Raw genomic sequence first — 25,358 nt, 5'->3', positions numbered from 1 at the left:
TTTTTTAATTAATTAATTGTATATGAGGGTTGTATCTGCACAAATGCCTGCACGCAGGCTTCTCACAACTATGTATGCCCTCTTCTGACCTGCAGACATTCATCACATACCACATGGTTGTGAGCCACCATTTGGTTGCTGGGAATTGAACTCAGGACCTCTGGAAGAACAGCCAGTGCTCTTAACCGCTGAGCCATCTCTCCAGCCCATTTACTTATTTTATGTGCATATTTGTGTTTTTTTGTTTTGTCTGTAGGTAATGGGCATTATGCATATGCCTACCTAGTACCCACAGAGGCCAGAAGGTGTCAGATCTCCTGGAACTTGAGTTACAGATTGTGAGCTGCCATTTGGGTGCTGGGAACTGAATGCAGACCCTCTTGAAAAACAGCCCGTGCTCTTACCGGCTGTCCCCTTCCCATTATTTGAGACTGAGTCTCACTTAGTTGCTCAGCCTTCTAAGAAGCTATGATAAGCCTTTGCCAGCAGACCAGCCCCTAGCTTGCCTTTTAGTATGAGAGCCCCTAAAAGTCCACAAGTCCCAGTTTCTTTCCTGTCCTCACTGGTCGTGCCGGATGCCCTGCCGCTGGTGCGGCTAACAAAGAGTGTCCACTGTTCAATCGGATTTTATTGAAAAGGAAACATACAAAAATCATGTACAAAAAAAATTAACCAAACATGTACAGAAAATTCATTCCGGTATATCTACAGCAGTGCATGTACAGTATTTTACAGGCTGGGCCATCCCTCCCCGCTCCCAGACTCCTCCCTCTTCTGAGACTTCCCCCCTCCCTGACTCCCCATCTTCCTCCCCAGCGCTTGCCCTGGGGACTAAGGCTGGGGTGGCTTCCGCCAATATCTCCCACCCCCCAAATGAATGCCAGTGGTCACACGTGCTCTCTCTAAACCTATGCAATGGGATGGATGGGAATTGGGGGGGGGGTGGTCCCGGGCAGAGCACAGGATTCACAGTCTGGACCCCTCCTGGACACCCCCAGATGAAGGTGAGGCAGGCATCAGTTACCACCCGCCGGCGGCTCAGGGAAGATGGCTGGGCACTGGGTTGAGAAGGCCTTCACATGCCCCCCATTCTCTGGCTCCAGGAGGCTAGTGGTCAGGTTTGGCTCATATGCTCTTCACAGGCCCCCTCCTCAGGAGGAGGGGGGGAAGCACCAGGGGCCTGAGGCCAGGCCCAAAGTGAAGGCGCACTGGGGACACCCCCAGAGTCCCCCCTGCAGCTGGAACGGGCAGCCAGCACCAGCAGCCTTTCCTGAGATGGTGGTGGGCGGCAGAGGCGGGCGGCTCGGTCCCCACCCCCTCGGTCACCATGAGTCCTTCAGCCCTCCCTTCCCTGGCTTTCGGGAGGCCAGGGTCCCCCAAGTCCGTATCTCCATCAGTGCACCCAGGCTGCCCGGGCTCGAGTGGCTTCCCTTGCCTGCCCCTGGGACAAGCAAGGCTGGCAGTCCAGTATGCTACATGGTGCAGAAAAAGTCCCCCGCGCTGGCCAGGGTGTCAGAAGGCGGAGGGGGTCCTGCCCCACAAGTCTTCGACGTCCCCCGGGCGGGTGTAGGCACCTAGTTGGGCTCCATTTCTGGGGCTCCAGGATCCCTGGGTAAGGGGAGGAGTCCCATGAAGAGATTGTACATGACCCTCCAGGGCGAGGGTCGGTGTCGATGCTGCTCTTCTTGTCTCTGGGGAGAGAAAGAGGTGGGAATTAGCTTGGACCCGCAGACACTGGGTGAGTGAGCAAGGTGTGGGTTTGAGATTGGTCCCAAAACCGAGTGCAACCCTCTTACCAGCCATCTTTCAGCCCCTCAGTCACCAGGGCACACTCTCCCAGGATAGGTGGGAAGGGGCAGGAGCAGAATCCCCACAGCATAGGGCCTAGCACAATCACCTTACAAATCACAAGGGCTCTAAGGGTTGGGCTGAAATGCAGCCCATTCAAGGTGAGAGACTGGCATGGTGGCTCGCACTCTGAATCCTAGCACGACTCACTAACTTTGTGCTAGAGCACAGGCTCCTATCTGGAAAAACCAAACCAACCAAACGAAAGGCTGTTGGGATGTGGGAGGGAGCAAGGAAAGCAAGGAATGGCCCTGCAGCCTTAGCAATTCTCAAACAACTCAGGAGGAGAGCTGAGAACAGCATGCCATCCCAGCAAGGCTGAGAGAAGGTGTCTTTTGGCAATGCTGGATTCAGGGAAACCCTTGTTCTCTCCCTGGTGGCAGAGGAAAAAGTGTGATTTGGCGTCTAGATTCCCTCAGTGATGGCACAGGCCTGTAATCCCAGGGAGTCGGGAGGCTGAGGCAGGCCTAGCATGGTGGTCTACATAGTGAGTTCTAGGACAGCCAGTGCTGAAAGAAACAAAGAAAGAAAGGAGGAAAGGAAGAAAGAAAGGAGGAAAGGAAGAAAGAAAGGGAGAGAAGAGGCTTTTATTTGGTGTCTCCACTGGCTACATGGCCAAGCAGATTCACCCAGCTCACCCTCTTGGTTGCAAAGAAGAATGCAATCCACTTCAAAGATGTCAGGCAAATGACCCCATTGGAGTACATGCCCAGAGCTAGCCCAGGCCTCCTGTGCCCTCCTCCTCCTTGCCGCCGGGCAAGGTAGTGGGTGCCACCTTGTGAGCCCACCATCATTATACTTAGCATATTAGGGGAGCACAGAGCTGGGTGTTCACTCTGGAGACAACAGCATATGGGTTAAGCCAGAGATGGGCGTCTCTTAGAAAAGAGAAAAAAAGAATAAAACTAAACAATGTCCCCTGCTAAGCGACCCCTTTTGTCACTCACTGGTGGATTCCAGGCAGGTCTTTAAAAAGCCCAGCTGAGTGGGAACCTGTAACCCAGCACTTGGGCAGGGGTAGTGGGAAAGTGGGGGAAAGGGGAAACCTCTGAGTTCCTGGCCAGCCTGGTCTACAGAGTGAGTTCCAGGACAACCAGGACTACACAGAGAAACCCTGTCTTGCAAAACCAAAAGAAAAGAAAAAAAAAAAAAAAAGAAAAGAAAGAAAAGAAAAGAAAATCTTTTTGCTTCTGAGATGTGATCTCATGTAGCTCAGGCTGTCCTGGAACTGAAAATGTATTTGAGGATGACCTTGACCCACAGACCTTAAGGCTCAGTGTCTCTCCTAGGCAAGCGCTCCACGCTCCAGCAATGGAGCGACATCAACGTCCCCTAAACTTTAAAAACCAAAACCAAAACCAAAACAAAACTAAAAAAACTAGTTGATTGTGTATGTGCTGGCAGATACCACAGGGAGTTGGATCCCTGGAACTGGAGTTACAGGCAGTTGTCAGCTGGGAATATGGCTCTGGTTTTCTGCAAGAGTTCTCTTAGCCACTAAGCCCTCTTTAACGTGTGTGTGTGTGTGTGTGTGTGAGAGAGAGAGAGAGAGAGAGAGAGAGAGAGAGAGAGAGAGAGAGAGAGATGTGCAGCACACGTGGAAGTTAAAGAGCACTATGTAGGATTAGCACTGTCTTTTACTATGGGGGGTCCTGAGGATCAAACTCAGTTCATCACTTTTGGTAGCAAGCACCTTTAGCCTCTGAGCCACCTCAAAGGCTCTTTATTTCTGAAGCAGGGTATCACTCACTAGCTTGCCCAGGCTGGCTTTGAACTTTCTCCCTTCCTGAGTAGGTGGGAATTACAGGAAGCAGCCACCAGGCCACGCTACTTGGCTATGTCTCTGGGATGTGCTCAGTGGTAACCAATGAAGGGGGATGGAAGACTTTGGAAAGCCATAGTTAGAAGGCGCGCCAGAGCCAGGGTGGGAGCTAAAAACAACGCCCCTGGCTGTGCACATAAGCGGGTGCAAAAAAAATTAAAATAAACCTGCTGGAAGTGAGTCGCAGCTGGGAGGATGTCCCTTTTACAAAAGGTAGGGGACAGGGACAGGGAGCAGAGGGACCTATACCCATCCAACCAACGTCAGTGGGGGTCTCTCTCTCTCTCTCTCTCTCTCTCTCTCTCTCTCTCTCTCTCTCTCTCTCTCTCTCTCTCTGTGTCTCAGCAAACAATGCAAGGGCCATGTGCAGAGTGCACAGCGCTAGGGGCGGGCACCGAGGTCTGGGGGTTCCATGGGGGGCTCCGACCTAGGGGGACTAAGTGACGGGCCCGGCCCAGGGCAGTGCGGGCGCGAAGCAGCCGGCGGGAGGCGCTGCGGGGCGCAGCTCGGCGGGGGCGGGCGCGGCGGGCGCGGCGCGTTGCTGACTCACCGGCTATAAATAGCCCGGGATATAGGAGCCGCCGCGCCGAGCGCCGCCCTCAGTCCCCGCGACCGCGGGCTCCGAACAGCGTTCACCGACCCTGCCTGGGGCTCCGGTCTTGATCTGGCCCCCACCGGATCCCAGCATCCAGTCGATTCCTTCCCCCACACCCCCATCTGCTTGTCCCCGGCGCGACCTCGCGCGCGCTGGGCCAGCAGCTGCAGCACATCTGGCGGGGCCGTGCAACCCCCTCCCCACCTGCCCGCCGCCCCGCACTCACCCGCCGCTCGTACTGCGCGTTGAGGTCGTCCGCCATCCGCCGCAGCTGGGCCCCGATCTCCCGGGCCCACTCCTCCTCCTCCACACGCACTCCCGGGGCAGCTTGGGTGGGGCCTCCCGCCAGGGCCTCCGGGGCGCTGGGCACGGGCGACTCTAGGTGCTGCTGGGCTGGTGACAGCGAGGGCTGAGGACCTGGGAGAGGGGAAAGGGGCGTGGTCACCATCCACCCAGTCTGCCCGGAGGCGTCCCGGAGCCACCTAGGTAGCTACACCGTGCTTTCTCCTCCGCTTCTCTGTTCAGTCATAGAAATTCCTTTTCCCACTCTTCCCCGCAGGCCCTAGAAAGGAGTCTCGAGGAAGTGGCTCTGGGGTCATCTGGATGGCCAGTTACCCACTAAAGCTTATATCAATGTGGAAGTCCCTCAACTTATCCGACCTAAGTACCCCTATTCTAATACAGGGTCAAATCCAGCCTGCTCTATTTGACAGACGGGGAAACTGAGGTTCCACCCAGAGAAGTGACCAAGGTCACACGGGGATACCGCCACTCACCCCACCCAATCACTACCCTCAGGTCTCCAGCTCACTCCTGCCCAACCACAGTGAGGCCACACCCCCGGATGTGGCATTGGCTTGATGACCAGAAGACCAGACCGGGGCTAACCCAGAGGAATAGGGCTTGGGTGGGGGTGGCAAGGGTACTGGGTTAGACTTTGTGCCCCACCCCCTCTAGAGCTCATCCTTGTCCCTCCGTCCTGTCACATCAGGTCCTGGGCCTCAGTTTCTATTATCTCTGAATCTAGTCCTGAAACCCAGGGAAAGTTGGAAAGTTTTTCTCTCTTTAACCTCTGGGCTCAGGAGTCTGTATGGGGAGGTGGGGCAGATAGAAAGGGAAACTCAGATGGCCATTCCCTGTAGCCGGGCACCACAGGGTTAACAGCCCATCAGGCGAGGGACCTTTAACCCTTCCCTCCCTGAGCCTCACCCTCTCCCCGAAGGGGACTTTCCCAACACAATGGCCCCTCCCCCTCTCCTTCCTCCCCAGGGACTGCGGACTAACTCTGCCAGTGCCAAAGAGATTCAAATAAAAGGGTAAGGCCTCCGACCCCTCCCCAAAGTCCTGAGGTGACAATCCTCCCACTGGCCACACTCCTTCCCACTGCAATCCTCATGGGGGGTGGGGGAGCCCAGGGACCCGGGCTGGGGGAGGGGAGCTGAGAAACAGCTGTTGCCCGAGGTCCGGGAAGGGACGTGGGCTGCAACTCGGGGGACTGCAGTCAGATTCCAAGAGGGACTTCCCACTCGACCTGGCCCCTCCATCCATGTCTCCCACTCTGTCTTCCTGGTTCTTGCTACACAAAGACCACACTGGCCACACCCTCCCGGTGGCCCCACTCAGCTCCATTCCCGCTTCAGCTTCCCCGGGTGCAGGGCGGGCACTCACCGTCCGGACGCGGGCCTCGGGGCCGGCTGCGGTGACCCCCAGGCCAGCGGGGGCCCCCCAGGGCGGCGGTGACGGCAGGCGGGGCGGTGGGGGCGCAGAGGTAGGCGGCCGGCAGCAAGGCAGGGGCAGCAGGGGCGGCGGGCAGGCCGGGCTCGCAGAGGCCGCAGGATACAGCGGAGGGCATCAGTCGGCCGAGCGGGAAGGGGCGCGGGCTGTCGCGGGCTAGGCCCTCTACGGGCTCCGGAGAGCTGCCCTCCTGGCGTGCGCGGGCCATGGCGCTCCCTGGAGCCTGCGGGACACGGCGGGAGGTCAGCGGGGCGACTGCAGAGGGGCTGCAGGACCCTACCTCGCAGACACCCCGCCTGGAGGTCACTCGCACCCAGGAGGGGATGACCCCAGGGACAGCCTGGCCGGGACACCTGGTGATGGGCGCACCGGGGCGGAGGTGAGGGGCGCACAGACTGCGTCTGGGATTTGTAGCAAAGTCCGCCAGGAAAACTGCCTAGGACTCTCAGGGCTTGGGCCACGGAGAACTTTCTCAACAGAAGAGAGCGCAGCAGGGGTGCTGGGGCTCCCTGGATACACCTTGCTGTCACCGAACCCAAGTGTGTGTGTGTAAAGGGAAGACACCAGAGAACTCATAGAAGCGTCCAACTTCACGGCCCCTCCTGCCCCCAGTGAGGTGGCTCACTCAGAAACACATGGGGACACACTCAGACATGCACACGCAGCCATCTAGAGCCCTCCACACATTTACACCAGTCTCACACTGACCCGCTGCTGACATGCCCGCGCTCACCCACCCACAATGCAGCCGTCACACACTGAAGCACAACAGACTCGAGACTGCAACGTGTTTCTCCTGCATACACACAGACAAGCCGAAGATACAAGGCACCCCTACTATACCTTAGCACACGCACCTCCATCATCTCAAAACACACCTGAATGTGCACCCCTCAACTTTAAGCTTGTGAGCTATGTGTGGCTGGGAACAGCCACACACAGACACATGTCATCACAACCAGATACATCATCTTCCCTCGCGTGCGGGCCAGCCACATGGGGAGGCACTAGCCGCAGCTGGTAGAAGCCATCCGTCCAGCCTCTCCTCTCAGTCCCAATACACCACAGCCAACTGTCAGCCCCAGAAAACACACCACACACACACATGCACACACACACACACAAACACACACAGAGCGCAGCAGCACACACCTAATGCAGAGACAGAAAACACTGGCCTCACGTGACTGGTATAAACACTACATAGAGAGAGAACCACATGACACATAGGAGCCACGGATCACGGAGACAAACCCCTCAGACCCAAAACACACACACACACACACACACACACACACACACACACACACACACAGCATGCAGAGAGAGAGGCTGGCACTGAACCCTCTAGATCTCCCCCAACCCCCAGAGCCCTTCATGCTCAGTGTGCCTTGTGCCTCTTGCCACTCAGAAGTCACCCACGGAGCGATCAGGCACTGGGTGGCATCCCATCCCAAAAGCTGGGTGCAGCAGATGCTTGTCTTGGAGACACCCAGAGACAGCACGCGCGCGCGCGCGCTCACACACACACACACACACGCAGCGCACACTCGGGCGAGACCCCTGCACAGCAACACAGCTCACTCAAGCGACACACAAACACAGCTCAAGTGCCCCCATCGTCCGCACCACCACCACTAGCACTACCGGGCAAGCGACAGATCCCCCTATTCATCCCTTAAGAGCACACGGATACAACTCTGGTTGGGGGGGTTGGCCACCCACACCCGTAAACGGACAGGTACACCCCACCCCACAGACACGCGGGCAAGGACTCACGCAGACACCCCTCCGGGTGACAAACGCCAACATCTCGGTGTAGAGATACAAACTCGGGAGCCAGACACGAGCACACACACCCAGGCGAGACACCTGCAGATCCACAGCCCCGCACGCGCGGTCCCCGCCGCCCCTCCGCTGTCACAGCCCCCTCCACGCCGCCACGTGCGCCCGCCCCGCCCGCCCAGCGCGCGCGGGGCCAATAACCGGCTGTTGCTGGGGCGCAGCCCCCGCCCGCGGGAGCCACAGCCTCCGCCGCCCCCTGTCGCCGCCCCCGGCGGGCGCGCGCTCTGGGTGTGGCCGATTCTCGGTGCCACCCCCCACCCCGACCCTCCCGCAGTGGGACTCGGGGGACCCGAGCGAGCCCGGGGCCACGCTCCTCCCCGGTCTCACTAGCCACCAGGGGGCGCGGGCGAGCCCGAACCCCATTGTTTGTAAACAAACCCGCCAGACCGCTGTGGCACCTGTGCGCCCAGACGGGGCGCCCCGAGTCCCAGGTGCTTCCTTTCCGCCCGCCCGGCCCAGCCTTAGTCCCAGTGATGAAAACTGGAGTACAAGCTGCGGGTATGCAAGGCGACCGCCCTCTCTGCCCGTGCACTCCGTCACCTCCTCCAGGGAGCCCTCCTGGCCTGGCTGCTTCTAAGCAGCTTCAGGGATCGGGGTGAGCACTCACCCCGGGGGCATGAACACGCCGGAGGAAGGAGGCGATGGGGTGGCGGGCGGCTGCCTTCTGGAGGGCTCGCCCGCCGAGTTGCTTGCTACTACTGAGGCTCCTTGCGGCTGCTGCTGTTCTAACTGCAGTGGCTGCTACTGCTGCTTCTGGTGCGTTCCTGTCTGCGTCCGGATCACCGCTGCTGCTTGCTCGCTGGTGTCGCCGCCGCCTCCTGGGCGCCCCGCTCGCATGTGGATCTGCGAAGCTTCTCAGGCCTCCCGGCAGATCCCCGGGCCCCGCTCGCTCGGCGGCCGCCCCGCCCCGCCCCGCCTCTCGCTGGCTCCCACGCCCCGCCCCCGCGTGACGCCAGGGCCCCGCCTGCGGCCGGGGAGAAGTCGGGGACAAGTCGGGGCTTGCAGGCAGGCGCCGCGCCCCCTACCTCCGCGCGGGGGGTTTCCCGGCAGCCAGAGGGGCGGGGCGAGGCCTGGTCAGGGCAGGAGGAACACCGTGGGGACAGCCCAGACCTAGGGTGTCAAGACACACGATTGACACACTGACACACTGACTGGGACCCACACCCACACCCGAGGAGTACGCTCAGACTAACGGACTGGCACCCATCAGGGTGCCCTGAGTCACTGTTGACACTGGGACACAAAGTCAGACCAGAGGCACAGATACACACTGGGACAAGGGCCTGGGCGCACAAGCTCACACAGTCCCAGACTTCCAGATTATCTTCCTTGTTGGCTCACAGGGACACACACAGACAGTGACAACCCCACACATTGTTGCACAAACAATATTCAAGCAGGCTCAGACTCACAAACCCGTGTGTCTCCACTCAACCTGACACCCCTTCTCAGAACAACTCCCTGACAGGTTCAGAAGGACACACACCCGGATCCAAAATCACACTCCCCCCCCCCCCGGGGCTGGCACCCGCAAGAGCTGACAAAGCACACCCACCCACGAGATTCCTCTAGCTGACCCTACTAAACACACCAGTCACATACAGAAGAAACTGACCCCTGACCTGTGCTCACAAAAGTCACTCCTGGGACCGGTTCCTGCTAAGTGGCTCGATGGTGGGCTACACTCGTGAACATAAACACCTGGCCCGGCGTAATACCAATCTGGCACTGGACACGTGGGGAAGAGGCAGCCCTGAGCTCCTGGCACTGACATGCCCGGGCAGCCCCCAGCACCCTATTTCATCAAGTCTTGTTTTTGTTTCCTTTCCCTTTTCTAAAAGTCATTTCCCTTCCCTTCTGAAACTGTGACCTCTCCTACCAAGCCTTGGACATCTGTCTCTCATGGCACCTGACAGACTCTCTGTGTCTCACCCAAACTGTCACCTTACCTATGGGTGCCCAGCACTGGGCTGGCTGTGAAAGGGTGTCACACAGCCATGTGAGAGACATTTGTTTAAAACAAAACAAACAAAACAAAAAAAAACAAACAAACAAACAAAAAAAACCACGGTCACTTACACCTGTCTTCCCAGCACTTCTGGAGGATGAAGCCCAGCGTGGTTGCAGGGTTGGAGTCTGTCCGATTTACACAGTGAGTCCCAGGCCCATTTTTCGAGCACAGCAAGTGATTTTTTTTTTTTTTTTTTTTTTTAATGGAGCAAGTGCTAGAGACAGCTCGGTTTTAAGAGTGCTTACAGCTCTTCCCAAGGACCTGGGTTGTGTTCCCAGTACCTACATCAGGTGGCTTGCAATGGCGTGTTACCCTAGCTCCAGGGAATCTGATGCCTCCTTAGACACCTGTCTGTGTCCACATACTCACACACGCACACACAATTAAAAATAAAATAACCCACAAACGGACCATCTGCAGACAGTGAAAGACCTTGGAGCTTTCAGCTGTAAATTGGATGTTTTCGTCAAAGTCCTTTCCTCAGGGTTCAGGGATCCAAGCAGAAGAGGGGGTGAAAAGATCACCAGAGGTGGCAGTGACTCCAAGAAAAGTGTCTTCCGGACACAACAGGGCTGTGACACCGTCTGTGTGCACACACAAACATCACCTGTACAGGTTCAAAACAGACAAAATCCCAGCACTGAGTAGGGTAGGACACAAGGTCCCACTTCTAGCTCAGAAGCTATTTGTAATTGATTCCTTTTGAGGGGAAGGACAGTTTTCTCCAGTGGACTGTCACTGGGCTTATATGCTCTGAGATGGGTCTGACACTCACACCTTCAGTAGCTGGCCAACCCAAAACAGACTGCTATTTTATATGCTTCTTCCAGAGTTTAGTTTTGGTTTGGTTTAGTCTTTTTGGTTTTCTGTTTGTTTTGATTTTTGGTTTCGGAGAGTTTTGTTTTGCTGAGACACAGAGAGATAGAACATGAAGTTGGGTGGGTAGAGTGGTGGGCAGGATCTGGGAGGAACTGGGGGAGGCGTAAGAACATGATCAAAACATACTGTATGAAAAGAATTAATAAATAGAAAAGTGGTTAGGTATGGTAGCGCATGCCCTTATGGCAGAGGCAGGAAGATATCTGTGAATTTGAAGCAAGACTTCAAATACAGCAGCTTCTAGGCCAGACAGCTACATAAAAAAAAACAAAAAAACAAACAAAAAAAAAATCCTGCCTCAGAATAATCTACAAAATTAATTAATTAATTAATTAATTAAATTTAAAAAAAGCAACAAAGAAGAGGGGACTAGGAACTTAAACATCTCCAAGCAAATCTGGGGTCAGGATCTCATGAGCGATCTTCCTATTTTGAAAACCTGAGATTGCAGATTTTAGGATTCCCACCCCCCCACCCCACCCCCACACACACACACTTCATTCCTTCCATCTTCACCCTTTCTCCCGAGATTTTGTGGTACTTTGGTCTAGTGCAGACTACAAGGTGTGGTCGTGGGGGATGTCACTGCAATCATGGACAACCATCACCCCGAGCCTCCCACCTCACCAGCTTACATCAGTCATTGACAAATGTATATAGGCAATAAAGTACACCCTTTCCTTTTGGGGACAACAGGTTCAATGAGTCTGAGTATACCTTTTACCAGATATGGTGGCCCAAGCCTGTGATCCCAGCCCTGGAGCTATAGAGACAGGAGGAGAGAGAGTATAAGGCCTGCATGGAGAGACCACAGTTCAAAAACAAAGAGAACACTTGCTCAGCAAACATGAGGCCCTGGGGTCCATCCCCAGCACCTCACATCTACAAAATAATTAAATTAAAACAAATCCCCACATGTATATGCTGAGGATACAGCTCAGCTAGTAAAGTGTTTGCCTAGCATGCGTAAAGCCATGGCTCTGGTCCTCAGCAAGCAATGAGGGAGTCTGCCTGTAACCCCAGCCCTTGCAAAACTGGGGTAAGGCAGTTACATTGGGGATTTGAGTTACACCCAGGACGTATGAGATCCTACCACAAACCAGCAAATCATAGCGAATGCACAGCACATACAAAAGTATATTTCTTTTTCCCCTGACACTGGGTTTCTCTGTGTAGTCCTGGCTGTCCTGGAACTTGCTCTGTAAACCAGGCTGACCTCAAACTCAGAGATCCGCCTGCCTCTGCCTTCTGAGTGCTGGGATTAAAGGCGTGCGCCACCAGTGCTGTAAAGGTGTATTTCTAAGTGTAGGTCAAACTCAGAGGCACCAGCACAACCCTGCTTTTGACTTATTAAATGAGATGCTTCTCCAAGTCATTAAATGCAGCGTCTGACATGAAGGCCTAATCAGTATTTGCTGTTGTCATTAGTAGAACTAATTTGGAACAGTGTGTTTGCTCAGGGCCTCACAGGGAAGTGGCTGGGAGGGAGACAGGCCTTGGGCCTATAGTCCCTCCGAGGTCCCTTTCTCACCATCCAGTGACCTCCAGTCACTAATGGCAGATCAGACTGACTGGAATGTTCCTTTAAGAAGGAATTAAGTATGAAATGGGTGGGAAATCTGACTGGGTAGGGAGGCTGTGTAGAGCCAGGTCTCAGCCCCTCTCAGAAGCATCTCCAGCATCCTCCACCCTGTCACTCTAAACCTGAGGGCTAATCTCAAGAGCCATTACCAAATAAAGCAAAGTGGTAAAGGCCAGCCTAGTATTTCAGACCTGTCATCCCAGCTACTCTAGAGGGTGAGGCGGGAAGATGGGGAAAAAAAAAAACAGCAACTTACTGATGTCCCAAAATTTAAAAAGTGGAATGAGGGCTGCAGATATAACTCAGCTGGGACCATCAAGAAGGCTAGGCAGAGCTGGGTAGTGGGGGCGCACACCTTTAATCCCAGCACTCAGGAAGAAGAGGCAGGAAAATCTGTGAGTTTGAGGCCAGCCTGGTCTTCAAAATGAGTTTCAGGAAAGCCAAGGTTACATAAAGAGGCCCTGTCTATAAATAAATAAACAAACAAACAAACAAATAAATAAATAAATAAAACCAAGATGGTTGATCAGCTAAAGAGACCTACAATCAAGGCCAGCAATTTGGGTTTGATACCTGGGACCTACATAAAAGAGAAAACCAGGTCCTTTTTTTTTTTTTTTTTTCTAATGTAACTGTTTTTAAAGTTATTTACTTTACATGTATTGGCGTTTTGCCTACATGTATGTCTATAAAAGTGCTGGTGCCCTGCAACTGCGGTTACAGACAAGTGTGAGCTGCCATGTGGGAGCTGGGAATTGAACCCCAGTCCTTTTGAAGAGTAACCACCGAGCCGTCTCTCCAGCTTCCCACAAGTTTTCTACTGAACTTCAGCATGTGTGCGTGCACAAACATAATAAATAAATTTATTTTTTTAATTATTTTTATTTCGGTTTTCAAGACAGTGTTTCTCTATCTAGCCTTCGATGTCCCAGAACTAACTCTGTAGCAGCTGGTCTCAAATTCACAGAGATTCACCTGCCTCTGTCTCCTGAGTGCTGGGATTAAAGATGTGCACCCCCACTCACTGGCATAAATTTATTTATTTTTTTAAAGAGCAGTAGAGTCCTTACCCACCAGTGTATGTGTGTATGGAGCAGTAGAGTCCTTACCCACCAGTGTATGTGTGTATGGAGCAGTAGAGTCCTTACCCACCAGTGTATGTGTGGAGATGAAGGTATGGCCCAATGGTAGAACATGGAAGAGACCTTGGATTCAAACCTCAGCATCTCAAATAAGTAAGAAAGTTACTTCACTGTGAAGAATTAGGGACTCCTGGGGATTGTGGCTAAAAGTATATGCCAATGGGTCAAAGGCTCAAAGGCTGATTTTTGTTTGTTTGGTTGGTTTTTTTGTTTTTGTTTTTTGAGACAGGGTTTCTCTGTGTAGCCCTGGCTGTCCTGAAACTCACTTTGTAGCCCAGGCTGGCCTCAAACTCACAAGAGATCCTTCTGCCTCTGCCTCCCGAGTGCTGGAATTAAAGGCCTGCATTACCTCTGCCTGGCTACTCACCTTATTTTTTAATAACTTATTTAATTTTCTCTTCATGTGCATTCGTGTTTTTTTTTTTTTTTTTTTTTTCTGCGTGTCTATCTGTGTGACTGTGTCAGATCTCCTAGAACTGCAATTACAGACAGTTGTGAGCTGTGATGTGGGTGCTGGGAATTGAACCTGGGTCTTCTGGAAGAGCAGCAAGTGCTCTTAGCCACTGAGCCATCTCTCTAGCCCCTCACCTTATTATTCAAGACAAGGTCTTTCACTGATTGTCTACACTAGTTAGCTAGTGAGCCCTGGGTCCTCCTATCTCTGCCGCCCAATGCTGGAGTTACAGACCCACACTATAATATCTAGCTTTTTATGCAGGTGTTAGAACTGAACTCAGGCCCCAAGCTTATGTCGTAAGTACTTCACCGATCAAACTTTCTCCCCAGCTCCAAACGCTGTGTTTCCAGACCCCTTTACCTTAGGGCAGCGGTTCTCAACCCTTTTCACAGGGTTTGCATACCCGATATTTACATTTCAATTCATAACAGTAGCAAAATTACAGGTATGAAGAAGCAATGAAAATAATGTTATTGCTAGGTGTTACCACAGTGTGAGGTGTTAGGAAGGCTGAGAACCATTGATCTAGGGTGACAGAGATTGAAGACAGATGGCACTTCCATTCTCATGTTAAGATTGTCTTCCAGGCCTGGTCTACAGAGTGAGTTCCAGGACAGCCAAGACTAACAGAGAAACCCTGTCTCGAAAAAACAAAAAACAAAACAAAACAAACAAACAAACAAACAAACAAAAAAGTTTGTCTTCCAGGATCCTAGCAGGACTCCAAGGTTTGAAACGTTGTCAGCTGGACGTGGTGGTTCACTCCTTTATTCTCAGCACTCAGGAGACAGAGGCAGGCAGATCTTGATGAGTTTAAAGCCAGCCTGGTCTACAGAGTGAGTTCCAGGACAGTTGAGACTACACAGAGAAACCTTGACTGGAGAGACAGAGAGAGACAGAGACAGAGAGACAGAGATGTGAGTGGGTGGAGAGTGTCTGGGCAGACGGTCAGGCTAGACCTGGGCTTCCCCTCTTCTGCTCTATAGACATTTAGGATTGAATACATCTTTGTTGTGGGGCACTGTAGCATGCTTAGTAACATCTGATGTCCTCAACCCACAGGACACCACAGCACCTCTCTGTTGGGCCTCATTTCGGCACTGGTTTGGGCCTTGTGGGCAAACCCAAGCCTGGCTCCAGTTTCTGTGGCCTTGTGGGAGAGCCTAAGCTTAGCTCTAGAGTTTGAGACCGAGTTTGAGACCTGTCTTAGTCACTTCTGTACGGGGTGACTAAACAGGACCTGTTTGGCCCCGCCTCTGCTCAGCTGTTGCTGATGTGGAGCTTTGCCCTGTCAGTCACCCCATACCCTCGGTCACCCTTCCTGGTCCCCTAAGTCATCTCAACCCACCAAAACTCCTCCCTATGCTCCAAGTTTATATAAACAACTTTACATTAAAGTTGAGTTCCTGCTTCGACAAGACTCCCTACCGGGTGTGTGGGCATGTTTCTTTTGGGCCTTCGACACTAACCATGACACTAACCCTCCCACTCAGCACCAGAGAGACCAGGCAGGACCGGATGGCTCTCCTCTTGCCTGGACCTGCTGGCAAGGAGCTGACACCTCTCCCAACAAGGCAGAATGTTCCCTGGAGTAGGGATGTAGCTCAGTGGTAGAGCCCCTGCCTAGGATCCTCCAGTGAGGGGCTGGGGGTGTGGCTCAGTGGTAGAGCCCCTGCCTAGGATCCTCCAGTGAGGGGCTGGGGGTGTGGCTCAGTGGTAGAGCCCCTGACTAGGATCCTCCAGTGAGGGGCTAGGGGTGTGGCTCAGTAGTAGAGCCCCTGCCTAGAATCCCTCTAGTGAGTTGAAATGTAAAACTAGTGCAGTCCCTGGTGCACATCTGACAGGATGCTCCAAAGTTCAAGGCTGACCAGATCCTCATATGCTCCTGTTTTGTTCTGCTGAAGACTGAACTCAGAGCCGTGATTGCACTAGTCTAATCAACCGTTCTGTTGCTCAGCTATATCCTCAGCCCTTATTTTTTGTTTATTTGTTTGTTTGGCTTTCTGAGTCTGGGTCTCGTTCTGTAACACAGGCTGGCCTTGAACCTGCCCTAATTCTCCTCTTTCAGACCTTTATGTACTGATATGATGAAAGTGAGCCACCACCCCCGATTTTTTTTATGTGCATTGGTGTTTTGCCTGTATGTATGTCTGTGTGAGGGTGTTGGATCCTCGGAACTGAAGTTACAGAGAGTTGTGTGCTGCCATGCAGGTGCTGGGAATTGAACCTAGGTCCTCTGAAAGAGCAGCCAGTGCTCTTAACCACGGAGCCATCTCCCCATTCCCAGTTTCTTTCTTTCTTTCTTTCTTTCTTTCTTTCTTTCTTTTTCTTTTTCTTTTTCTTTTTTGTTTGTTTGTTTGTTTGTTTTGGGTTTTTTTGTTTTTTCGAGACAGGGTTTCTCTGTGTAGCTCTGGCTGTCCTGGAACTCACTCTGTAGACCAGGCTAGCCTGGAACTCAGAAATCCACCTGCCTCTGCCTCCCAAGTGCTGGGATTAAAGGCGGCGTGCACCACCACCGCCTGGCCCATTCCCAGTTTCTTAAATTTTATTTTGTTTTCTTTGAGAAAGAGTCTCAGTATGCAGCCCAGGCTGGCCACCCTCAGCCATGTTTCTTCAAGAGCCTTGAGCACAGGGCTGTGGATGAGGCCCCAGACTTTGATGCTAGCTTCCCAGATAACTTGGTGGAGTATCTCTGCTTCTTTTTGTCTTTCTCTCCTCATGTGCCCCCAAACCAAACATCTGTGGACCTTGTTTTGGAGTGCTTGCCGAAACCTGTTGAGGACCGTTCCAGCAGCTACACTTTTCCCTGTGAGATGCAGGCTCCAAAATTCAGGTGTCGCTGGGCGGTGGTGGCGCACGCCGCCTTTAATCACAGCACTTGGGAGGCAGAGGCAGGTGGATTTCTGAGTTCAAGGCCAGCCTGGTCTTCAGAGTGAGTTCCAGGACAGCCAGGGCTACACAGAGAAACCCTGTCTCCAAAAACACACACAAAAAAACAAACAAACAAAATTCAGGTGTCAGGGCTGAGGACGCGGCTCTGCTGTACTGTCTGCTAAGGATTCACGAGGCCCCCAGCTCAGTCTCAAGCACCCCATAAGACTGGGTGTGGTTGTACACGTCTGAACGGTCAGAAGTCCAAGGTCATCTTGTACTGGCAGTAAGTTCTAGGCCACTCTAGGCTATAGGAGACCCTGCTCAGAAATTATTTAAAATAAAATAAATAAACAGATGTCAGTCAGGCATGGTGTTACACCCTTGTCATCCTAGCACCCGAGAGAGAGAGAGAGAGAGAGAGAGAGAGAGAGAGAGAGAGAGAGGCGCTGAGGTAGGAGAATTGCTGCAAGTTAGAGGCCAGCCCTGTGTTATATGAGACCTTGTTTCAAGAGTAAAGTTGAGTAAGAGAGACGTGATGGTGAAGGTCTTTAAACCCAGCACTCAGAGGGCAGAGGTGGACCCATCGCTGTGAGTTTGAGAGTAGCCTGGTGTGCATGGGGTTGGGGCCTGCTAGGGCTACCTGTCTTACAAAAAACAATTAAAAAAAAATATATCGTAAAATAAGCAGTTGTCAGTTCAGCGTGGAAGAGATGCACACATGTCATCTCAGAACTTGAGGCGCTGAGGGTGGAGTATTGTTGTGAGTTGGAGGCCAGCATGGGCTGCAGAATGAGACCCTGTCTAAAATATAAAACTGAAAAATGTAAAAAGCAGAAAACTGCAGCTCGGGAGTTGGGAAGGACTTAACTTTCCACCACAGGGCCCTGGTCAGAATTGGGAGCGACATCCTGTGTCCCCACGCGGGGCCCGAATACATTGGGCGGCGGGGCGTCCTGGCGTCCGCAGGGTCCGGGCTGCGCGTGTGAAGGTTACAGCTCTGCGCGGGGCGGGGGCCGCGCTGTTGCTGGGGTCTGCGGGGCCTGCCTGCGCCCGCGCCCTGCCTCCATCTCGGCCAGCCAGTGAGCGGTACTCGCCGCCGTTGCCAGGGGAAACTCGCCGCCCCGTTACCCAGCAACAAGCCTGGCCCAACCAGACGCGAGGAGTCCCCAGGCCCCGCCCGCCGCTGCCCATCGCGTGCCCAATGCCAGGCGGGCAGAGCCAGCCCGGCTCCCGGAGACGGCGAGAGCTCTCATTGGCCGCCGCCAAAGTCCTCCCGGATCTGGGGGAGCCCTCGTTGTAAGGCGGGGGTGCGGGGGAGTTGGGCCCCGGGGAGCTTCAGGCTGTGCGGCCCGCGAGCTCTGTGGCCGGTTGGGGTGAGACCTCGGCTCTTCATGCTGCCCCGCACACATTTTCAGGGCAAGGATGTGCAGTTAAAAAGGGATGGAAAGGGGTGGGGGTGGGGTAGGGGATGTGCAAAGTGCCCCAACGCCACTGCTGGGAGGTCCCATGGAGTTTGTCTTAGGAAAATAGCCACCAAGTATCCCTTTCCATAAAGAGACCTTTGCAGGGTGACCTCACAAAGGCAGGGAGTGGCTCTACCTATGCCCTTAACAGAATTCAGAGTCCCGGCTGTGGAAAACAAGTTGGAAGACTTTTACAGAAGAAAAATTCAGCTGTGGCTTCACAGAAACAATGGTACACTAGATATGTTGATGCTGCCCTGCCATCCCAGCACTCCAAAGGCCGAGGCAGGAGGATTGCTAAGGGTTTGAGGCCATCCTGTGTCACATAGCAAAACTTTCTCAAAAATAGAAAGGCAACACACACAATGGACTTCCAGAGTCGGAAAAAAAAAAAAAAAAAAAAAAAAAAAAAAAGGACATCACCAGTCATGGTGCCTCGTATCTTTATTTCAACCCTTGGGAGGCAGAGACAGACAAGAGGATCTCTGTAAGTTTAATGTCAGCATGATCTGCATAGAGAGAGGGAAGTAGAGGCCAGAGGGTCCCGAGGTTATCTCTGGCTACATAGTAAGTTTTTGAGGCCAGCTTCAATTATATGAGACCTTATTTAAAAACAAACAAATAAACAAACTGGGTGTGTATATGTGTGAAAGGCTAGGCAGGCATGTCTGAATGGTCCTTTGAAAATGAAGACCCACATCTCACCGCACAGGACATAGGAACTAGGGTTTTTGGGAAACAGACCCTCTGATGCCCCGGGGAACTCCCAGCCCAATTTACCATATTGGTACTGATAGACATGCCCCACCACCACCACACACACATTCACATAAGTCAGCAGACTTATGTCTAGTGCACCCATGTGGTCACATGCCCATCCTTGAGGCTCTGACCTGCACACTCTTCTCTCCTCTAACTACTTGTTCCCGGGATCCAGCTTGTTGATGTCCCAGAACCAAGGAGACCCAACCTCACATCTATTATGTACCCTTAGCACTCAATCTATCCCAGGCCTCAGCCAGAGAGCAGATGGAGCCTTTAAAGTGAAAGTGGGGAGCACCTGGGGCTGCCTGAGACTTTAGAACTGAATAGATATGGTGATTCATGCCTGTACCACCCAGGAGGGTGAGGCAGGAGGATTGCTAAGAGTTCCAGGTCAGATTGGGCTGCAAAGTGAGATCCTGTTTTCATAAAAACACCAACAAGCAGAGCCCAGTTATACAGGTCTGTATTCATTCCCAGCTACTTGCAAAACTGAGGCAGGAGGATAGAAAGTTTATAGTGTTTATGGACTACAAGTCACTAAAAAATTAAAAAAAAATAAAGTGTGGGTGTAGGTCAGTGAAGGATTCCTTGCCTAGTGTGGGTGAAGCCCTGGACTGAGTCCCCAGCACTGCCAAATAAATAAATAAACAAACAAACAAACAAACAAACAAATAATTCATCCCAACACCAAACACAAAGCAGCAAGTGAGTGAGAATTAACAAAAAGACCTGGAGCCTTAAAGATCCATAAGTCTGCTACCACCGATTCAGGGCTGGAAGCCCCCAGTCTCCGGGGACACTGATATGCACTGCACTCTTAAGTCACTTTAGAGAGGCCCAGATTCCTCAGTCCCTACCCCAGGGACACCAAAGGCGCCGAGCCTTCAGCTTCAGACCCCAGCTTCAGTTCTCAGTGGAGCCCAGGTGCGGTCCGCCCCTTCCCTGGTACCTGGGGGGAGGGGGCGGAGACTAGGATTACTCAGCCTCCAGAATGAGGCGATGACATCATCCTGGGGGGGGGGTGACTAATGGCCGCACTGGGGGGAGGCGGGGAAGTTTACCCGGTAACAGCGGCAGCCGCTTGGCCCCGCCCCCAGGAAGTGCAGGAAGGGGGAGGAACTGCACACAAATACACAAACACACGTCCTCCCTGCATCCCTCCCCCAGCATCCCACGTGCACTTAGCTTCCATGGACCAGGGCAGGAATGATGTGTTTATGTGGGTGACAGTTTCCTCTAGGCGTGTGGCCAGTGTGTTAGGGAGTTGTTCTATAAAAGTGATCGTGTCAGGGGGTTAGTGTGTCAGTGTGATGGTTCCTGTTAGCACGCTAAGTATGGTGATATGTGTGTGTCAGGGCGTTGAGACAAATAGTTGAGTCCTTGGGCTATTATAGGAGTCCTTGGGATGCTTTCCTGTGAAAAATGTGCAGATATAAGCCGTAGGCTGGCATGTGTCAATGCTATGGTTCCTATGTGGGGTTGTTTGTGTGACACTGGAATTGTGTCACAGCCACGAATGTGTGGGAAGGTTTGTGGATCTCTGTACGGATGTCAGGGTGTCTCTCTGATGCTGTCTGCCATGCCAGGCACCAGTAGGACTGTGTGCACATCATAGTAATGGGTGTGTTTACATGCTATACACTGCCACCAAGCATATACATTATGTATACAATGCCATGTGTCATTGTATATCACTGGGGTTGTGTCTGCAGGTTGAGTTGCGTGTCCCTGGGACTGTGCACACATTCGTGACATTGTGTTGATTATAAATCTCCCTCGAGTATGGAGTGGGGGCTTATGGCTGTGACACTGTTACTGTGACAAGGCCATTGTGTGTCAGTGTAGTGGTATGTGTGAACTGTGCATTGGTTTAGTGACTTTAAAAAGATGGTTAGTGCTGACTGTCCTGGGGCTGTGTCTGTGTCTTGGGGATTGTGCATGCCTGTAGGTGTGTGTGATATTGTGTCTATGTATGTTTGTATATATATTCATCTACGGTGTATGCTTGTGTTTATGTGCATCTGTGCACTCTGTATGTGCATGTGTGCATGTTTATATGTGTGTGCATAGGTATATGTGTGTGCACATGTGAGTTTATATGCGTGTATATGTGTAAATATTTGTGTATACCTGTGTTGTGTGTGCACGTGTGTAAATGTGTTTATGTGTGCGAATGCGGATATAGGTGCACGCGTGTGTATGAATGTGCGTGCACGTGTGTGGCTGTGGGACGGTCTCCGCGTGTGTGTTACCGGGGAGAAGAACTCCGCGTGTCCGCGGGACAGTGGCGGCGCGCGCTACCGAGCCTGTGTCAGCGGCTTCCTGGGTGTGGGAAGGTGCGCGTGTCTCCAGGCCTCCTGCCCGAGAACAGCGGCGCCGCTCTCTGATTGGCTGCAGCCTCGCCAGTCAGAAGCTCCTGAATCCTGCGGTAATTTGGTAACTTGGTAACTGGCCCGCGCCGCCGCGGGGCTGGGGGGCTGGGCGGGCCCACGACGCGCCCCATCCCGCAGGGCTGGTCCCTCCCGTCTCCACCGCGCCCATAGCCCGTCCTGCCTCAGCATCCTTGCCACTTGCTTGGTCCCTGTTGCCCGGGTCTCTCCCTATGACTGTTTTTCGCATTCCACCTCTCTTCCATCTGTTTTGACTTGAACCTGCTTTCTGTCTCTCCAACCTCTGCCTCAGTTTCTCTATCTTTGTCGCTCACAAAAAGTCTTTCCCATTCTTGTCTCTCCTCTCCTTCTTCCCCACCTCTTTTTCTCTCTCTCCCACTGCTGGGCTCAGAATTCACTTTCTTTTTTATTTTGCGAGAAAGAGCCACTTCGTCCTCGTCCCTACCCTCAGGCCCAGGGTTCTGGCAGCAGGCCCCATACAAGGCAGACTTCAGGAAGGACTTCCCGCCCTGGTTCCAAAGCAGAGCGTTATCGCTTGGGCCAGGCGGAGGCCGGGCGGCCCCGTGGCTTCCGGAGGCGCCCGGGCAGGATGAGCTCACTGCAAGTTGGCTAGGATTTCATCAGCTTCCTCTGCCTGAGTTGCCCCCGCGCTGGTCCTGCGCTGCCAATCCATCGTGCGCCTGCTGTCCCCTAGCGGCCAAAGGTGGAAGTGCAGGGCACTCGGACCAGGCAGAGGAATCTGAAGTTCTCACAGCAACCCAGGGACTTAGAGTTGGTTCTGTAGTGCTGGGACTCGAACCCAGAGCCACGGAGATGATCTACGGACCCTGAATTGACTGCGTGTGCAGTTTAGGGTTTGCACGTGTGTGTGCGTTTGCGTGTGTATTTAGGACTTCACACATCCTGGGAAGTTCTCATACACTTAATTATAACCCCAGCCCATTAAAGATTAAAAAACAAAAATGTGTGTAGGGGTTGGAAAGATGGGCTTAGTGGTTAAGAGCTCTGGCTGCTCTTTCAGTGTTGGTGTCCCAAGATCCACAAGGCTGGCTTCATTTTTAACTCCAGTCCCAGGGTCTCTGACGCCCTCTTTTGGCCACTGCTGGCACTGCACAAATGATATACAAATGAACATTGCAGGGACAAACTTTGCAGAGACAGAAAATAATAAATGCTCCTAAAAAAAAAAAAAGGTGGTTTATGCCTTTAAACCCAGCGCTTGGGAGGCAGAAGCAAGTGGATCTCTGAGTTCGAGGCCAGCTGGTTTACAGAGTGAGTCCCAAGACAGCCAGAGTTAAACAGAGATAACCCTATCTCATAAAAAATAAAAAAGCCTAACTAACTAACTAACTAACTATGTGTATGTGCATGTGTGTCTCTGTGCATGTGGTCAGGAGAGGAGATTGTATCCCCTGGAGTTGGAGTTACAGAACATAGTGAGCTGATCATTGTAGGTGCTGGGGGAACCCAACTCGGGTCCCCTAAAGGACAGTATTTGCTCTCAACCCAGGAACCATTCTCAGCTTATCTGTACTTTTTTTGTTTACTGACAGAGTCTTCTTGTTAAACTGCCTAAGCTGGCCTTGAACTTACCCAGTATTCCAGACAGGCCTCAAATTCGACACACAGACACACACACACACACACACACACACACAATCAAACGTGAACTAGTGCATAAACAACTTGCAGAAGTAGGCTGTCTTTTCCCATCTTTTCCCATCACATGTATTCCAAGGCTCCAACTCTGGTTATCAGTCTTGGTGATAAACACTATTACATATGGAGCTAACCACCTTGCTAACCCTCCATGTCAGGTCTATCCTTGAACCTGGAGTTCACAAATCTAGGTATTGAGCTCCAACACCTACCTGTCCTGGCCTTCTTAATTTGGGGATTACAGATATGCTTTTACCAGCATCCTGGGGGATCTGAACTCAGGTCTTTATGCTTTTGTGGCAAGCATGTTACTGAGTGAGTCAACTCCCCAGGACCTCCTCCCCCCCCCTTTTTAAAAAAAAATAGGTTTCCCTGTCTAGTCCTGGCTGTCCTGGAACTCAATCTATAGACAAGGCTGGTCTCCAACTTGGAGCCTCTTGAGTGCTGTGCACAATCATGCCTGATTTCCAGGCCCCTTTTAAAAATTTTAACATTTAAGACAGGGTCAGATGTAGCCCAGGCTGGCCTTGAACTCATTATGTAGCCAGAGTTGTTCTTGAAGTCCAGAGCCTCCTTTCTCTGAGCTGGAACTACGTTGCCAGGCTTCCAAGAATTGTTGAATGAATGAGTCTGGTTTCTAACTGCAGCCAGCGCCCCCTCGTGGCGAGTGAGGAGTATATCACCTGCAACGCTATCAAAGTTCTGGCCACATCTTGTTAGCCTGTTGGCAAGTCTGCAAGTAACTGAACTAACCCTTCCACAAAAGATCTTCTATGATTATTCTTGAACATTTTACGTGTGTAAGTGTGTGTGTGTGTGTGTGTGTATGTGTGTGGTATTGAGGCATGCACTCTTTGTTTGGTTGGTTTTTGAGACAAACAAACGAAGAGTGTAGCTGTCCTAGATCTAGGTGGTTTTGATCTCACAAAACTGATGGCCTTTGGCTCCTGAGAGCTGGGATTAAAGGTGTGTGCCACCACTGCCTGGACAGGTTATGTGCTCTTAGCCATGAATTACAGCTCAACCCTCTCCTCACTTTTTATTTTATAACAGGGTCTCAGCATATAGCTCAAGCTGACTTTGACGTGTCAATCCTCCTGCCTCAGCTTCCCCAGTGTCTGGGATCCCAGTACTACTTGCCCTGCTCTGATCTGCTCTGTGACTTTTTATATATAACACTTTAACTTTGGTACAAGTTCCAGGCTCCAGGCAGTCTGATTGGATCTGCTGTAGGTCATTTTACTGTCAAATAAATGATCCAGAAATTTGTGTGCTTGGAAGCAACAATAATGGTACACACCTATTAAGAATCTATAGTTTGCTTTACCTTTAATTTGTATCTTTATCTATTTATTTATTGAGGCAGGCTCTCACTATATATCCCTGGCTGGCCTGGAACACTCTGTGTTGACAAGACTGGCCTTAAACTCACAGAAGTCTGCCTGCCTCTGCCTCCTGAGTGTTGGGATTATAGGTGCTTGCTACTATATCCTGCCTATGTGCTTTTTGAAGCAGACTTACAGGTCATTTACTGCAAAACATGTGTGACTAATAAAAAGCATTGCATATTTCAGATCAAGAAAAATGTGACTATTCTTTTTTTTTTTTTTTTTTTTTTGGTTTTTCGAGACAGGGTTTTTCTGTGTAGCCCTGGCCGTCCTGGAACTCACTCTGTAGACCAGGCTGGCCTCGAACTCAGAAATCCACCTGCCTCTGCCTCCCAAGTGCTGGGATTAAAAGCGTGCGCCACCACTGCCCGGCAAATGTGACTATTCTTGACCCCCCCCCCCCAAAAATGATAAATGTAGCCAGGTGACGGTGGCCCATGCCTTTAGTCCCAGCACTCTGGAGGCAGAGGCAGGTGAATCTTTGAGTTCAAGGCCAGCCTGGTCTACAGAGTGAATTCCAGGACAGCCAGGGCTACATAGAGAAGCCCTGTCTCAAAAAACAAAAACCAAACCAAACCAAACCAAACCAAACCAAACCAAACAAAAAACCAAGTGTTTCAGGTGACCAAATATGTCAGTTACTGGGATCTGATCATTACACATTATTTTACATATATCAAAATATTACAGCATGTGCACAGTTATATGTCAACTAAAATAAAACAATGAAACAAATCATTAGGCTGGGTATGATGACCCCACCTGTTACCCCGGCACTCAGAAGGCAGAGGCAGATGGATCTCTATGTCTTTGAGAACACCCTGGTCTACAATAGAGAGTTCCAGACCAGCCAGGGCTATACTGTGAGACTCTATCTCAAAAAAATAAACCTTTTTACACCCCC

At 52.1% G+C, this 25,358-nt stretch overlaps 1 protein-coding gene across 3 annotated transcripts; it reads right to left on the bottom strand.

Annotated features, from left to right (window-relative positions):
- Positions 1-610: 610 nt before the first annotated feature.
- Bbc3 (BCL2 binding component 3) lies at positions 611-9,556 on the bottom strand. 3 transcript variants are annotated; one of them, XM_076927350.1, is made up of 4 exons: positions 9,467-9,556; positions 5,934-6,222; positions 4,492-4,682; positions 611-1,691 (listed from the first exon to the last, which is right to left on the bottom strand). In XM_076927350.1, the coding sequence occupies exons 2-4, from the start codon at positions 6,205-6,207 to the stop codon at positions 1,575-1,577; spliced, it is 582 nt and encodes a 193-aa protein (XP_076783465.1). In that variant the 5' UTR covers positions 6,208-6,222; positions 9,467-9,556; the 3' UTR covers positions 611-1,574. The 3 variants fall into 3 exon arrangements, with proteins under 3 accessions (XP_076783465.1, XP_076783464.1, XP_076783463.1); XM_076927349.1 differs by lacking the exon at positions 9,467-9,556 and adding an exon at positions 8,452-8,751; XM_076927348.1 differs by lacking the exon at positions 9,467-9,556 and adding an exon at positions 7,779-7,903.
- Positions 9,557-25,358: the final 15,802 nt, after the last annotated feature.

This window comes from Arvicanthis niloticus, chromosome 29 (assembly GCF_011762505.2).
Source record: "Arvicanthis niloticus isolate mArvNil1 chromosome 29, mArvNil1.pat.X, whole genome shotgun sequence".
NCBI classification, from domain to species: domain Eukaryota; kingdom Metazoa; phylum Chordata; class Mammalia; order Rodentia; family Muridae; genus Arvicanthis; species Arvicanthis niloticus.
The sequence above is the reverse complement of the archived record's forward strand: the minus strand, read 5'-3'. Positions and strand labels throughout refer to the sequence as shown.

Bases quoted from the DNA above. Each gene is read 5' to 3' on its own strand.
- Bbc3 (XM_076927348.1), bottom strand. From the start codon at position 7,811: ATGTTGGCGTTTGTCACCCGGAGGGGTGTCTGC. The intron at 6,223-7,778 runs GTGAGTCCTTGC...CGTGTCCCGCAG, and splicing joins TCACCCGGAGGGGTGTCTGC to GCTCCAGGGAGCGCCATGGC. The intron at 1,692-4,491 runs GTGAGTGCGGGG...TTCTCTCCCCAG, and splicing joins ACGCGCAGTACGAGCGGCGG to AGACAAGAAGAGCAGCATCG.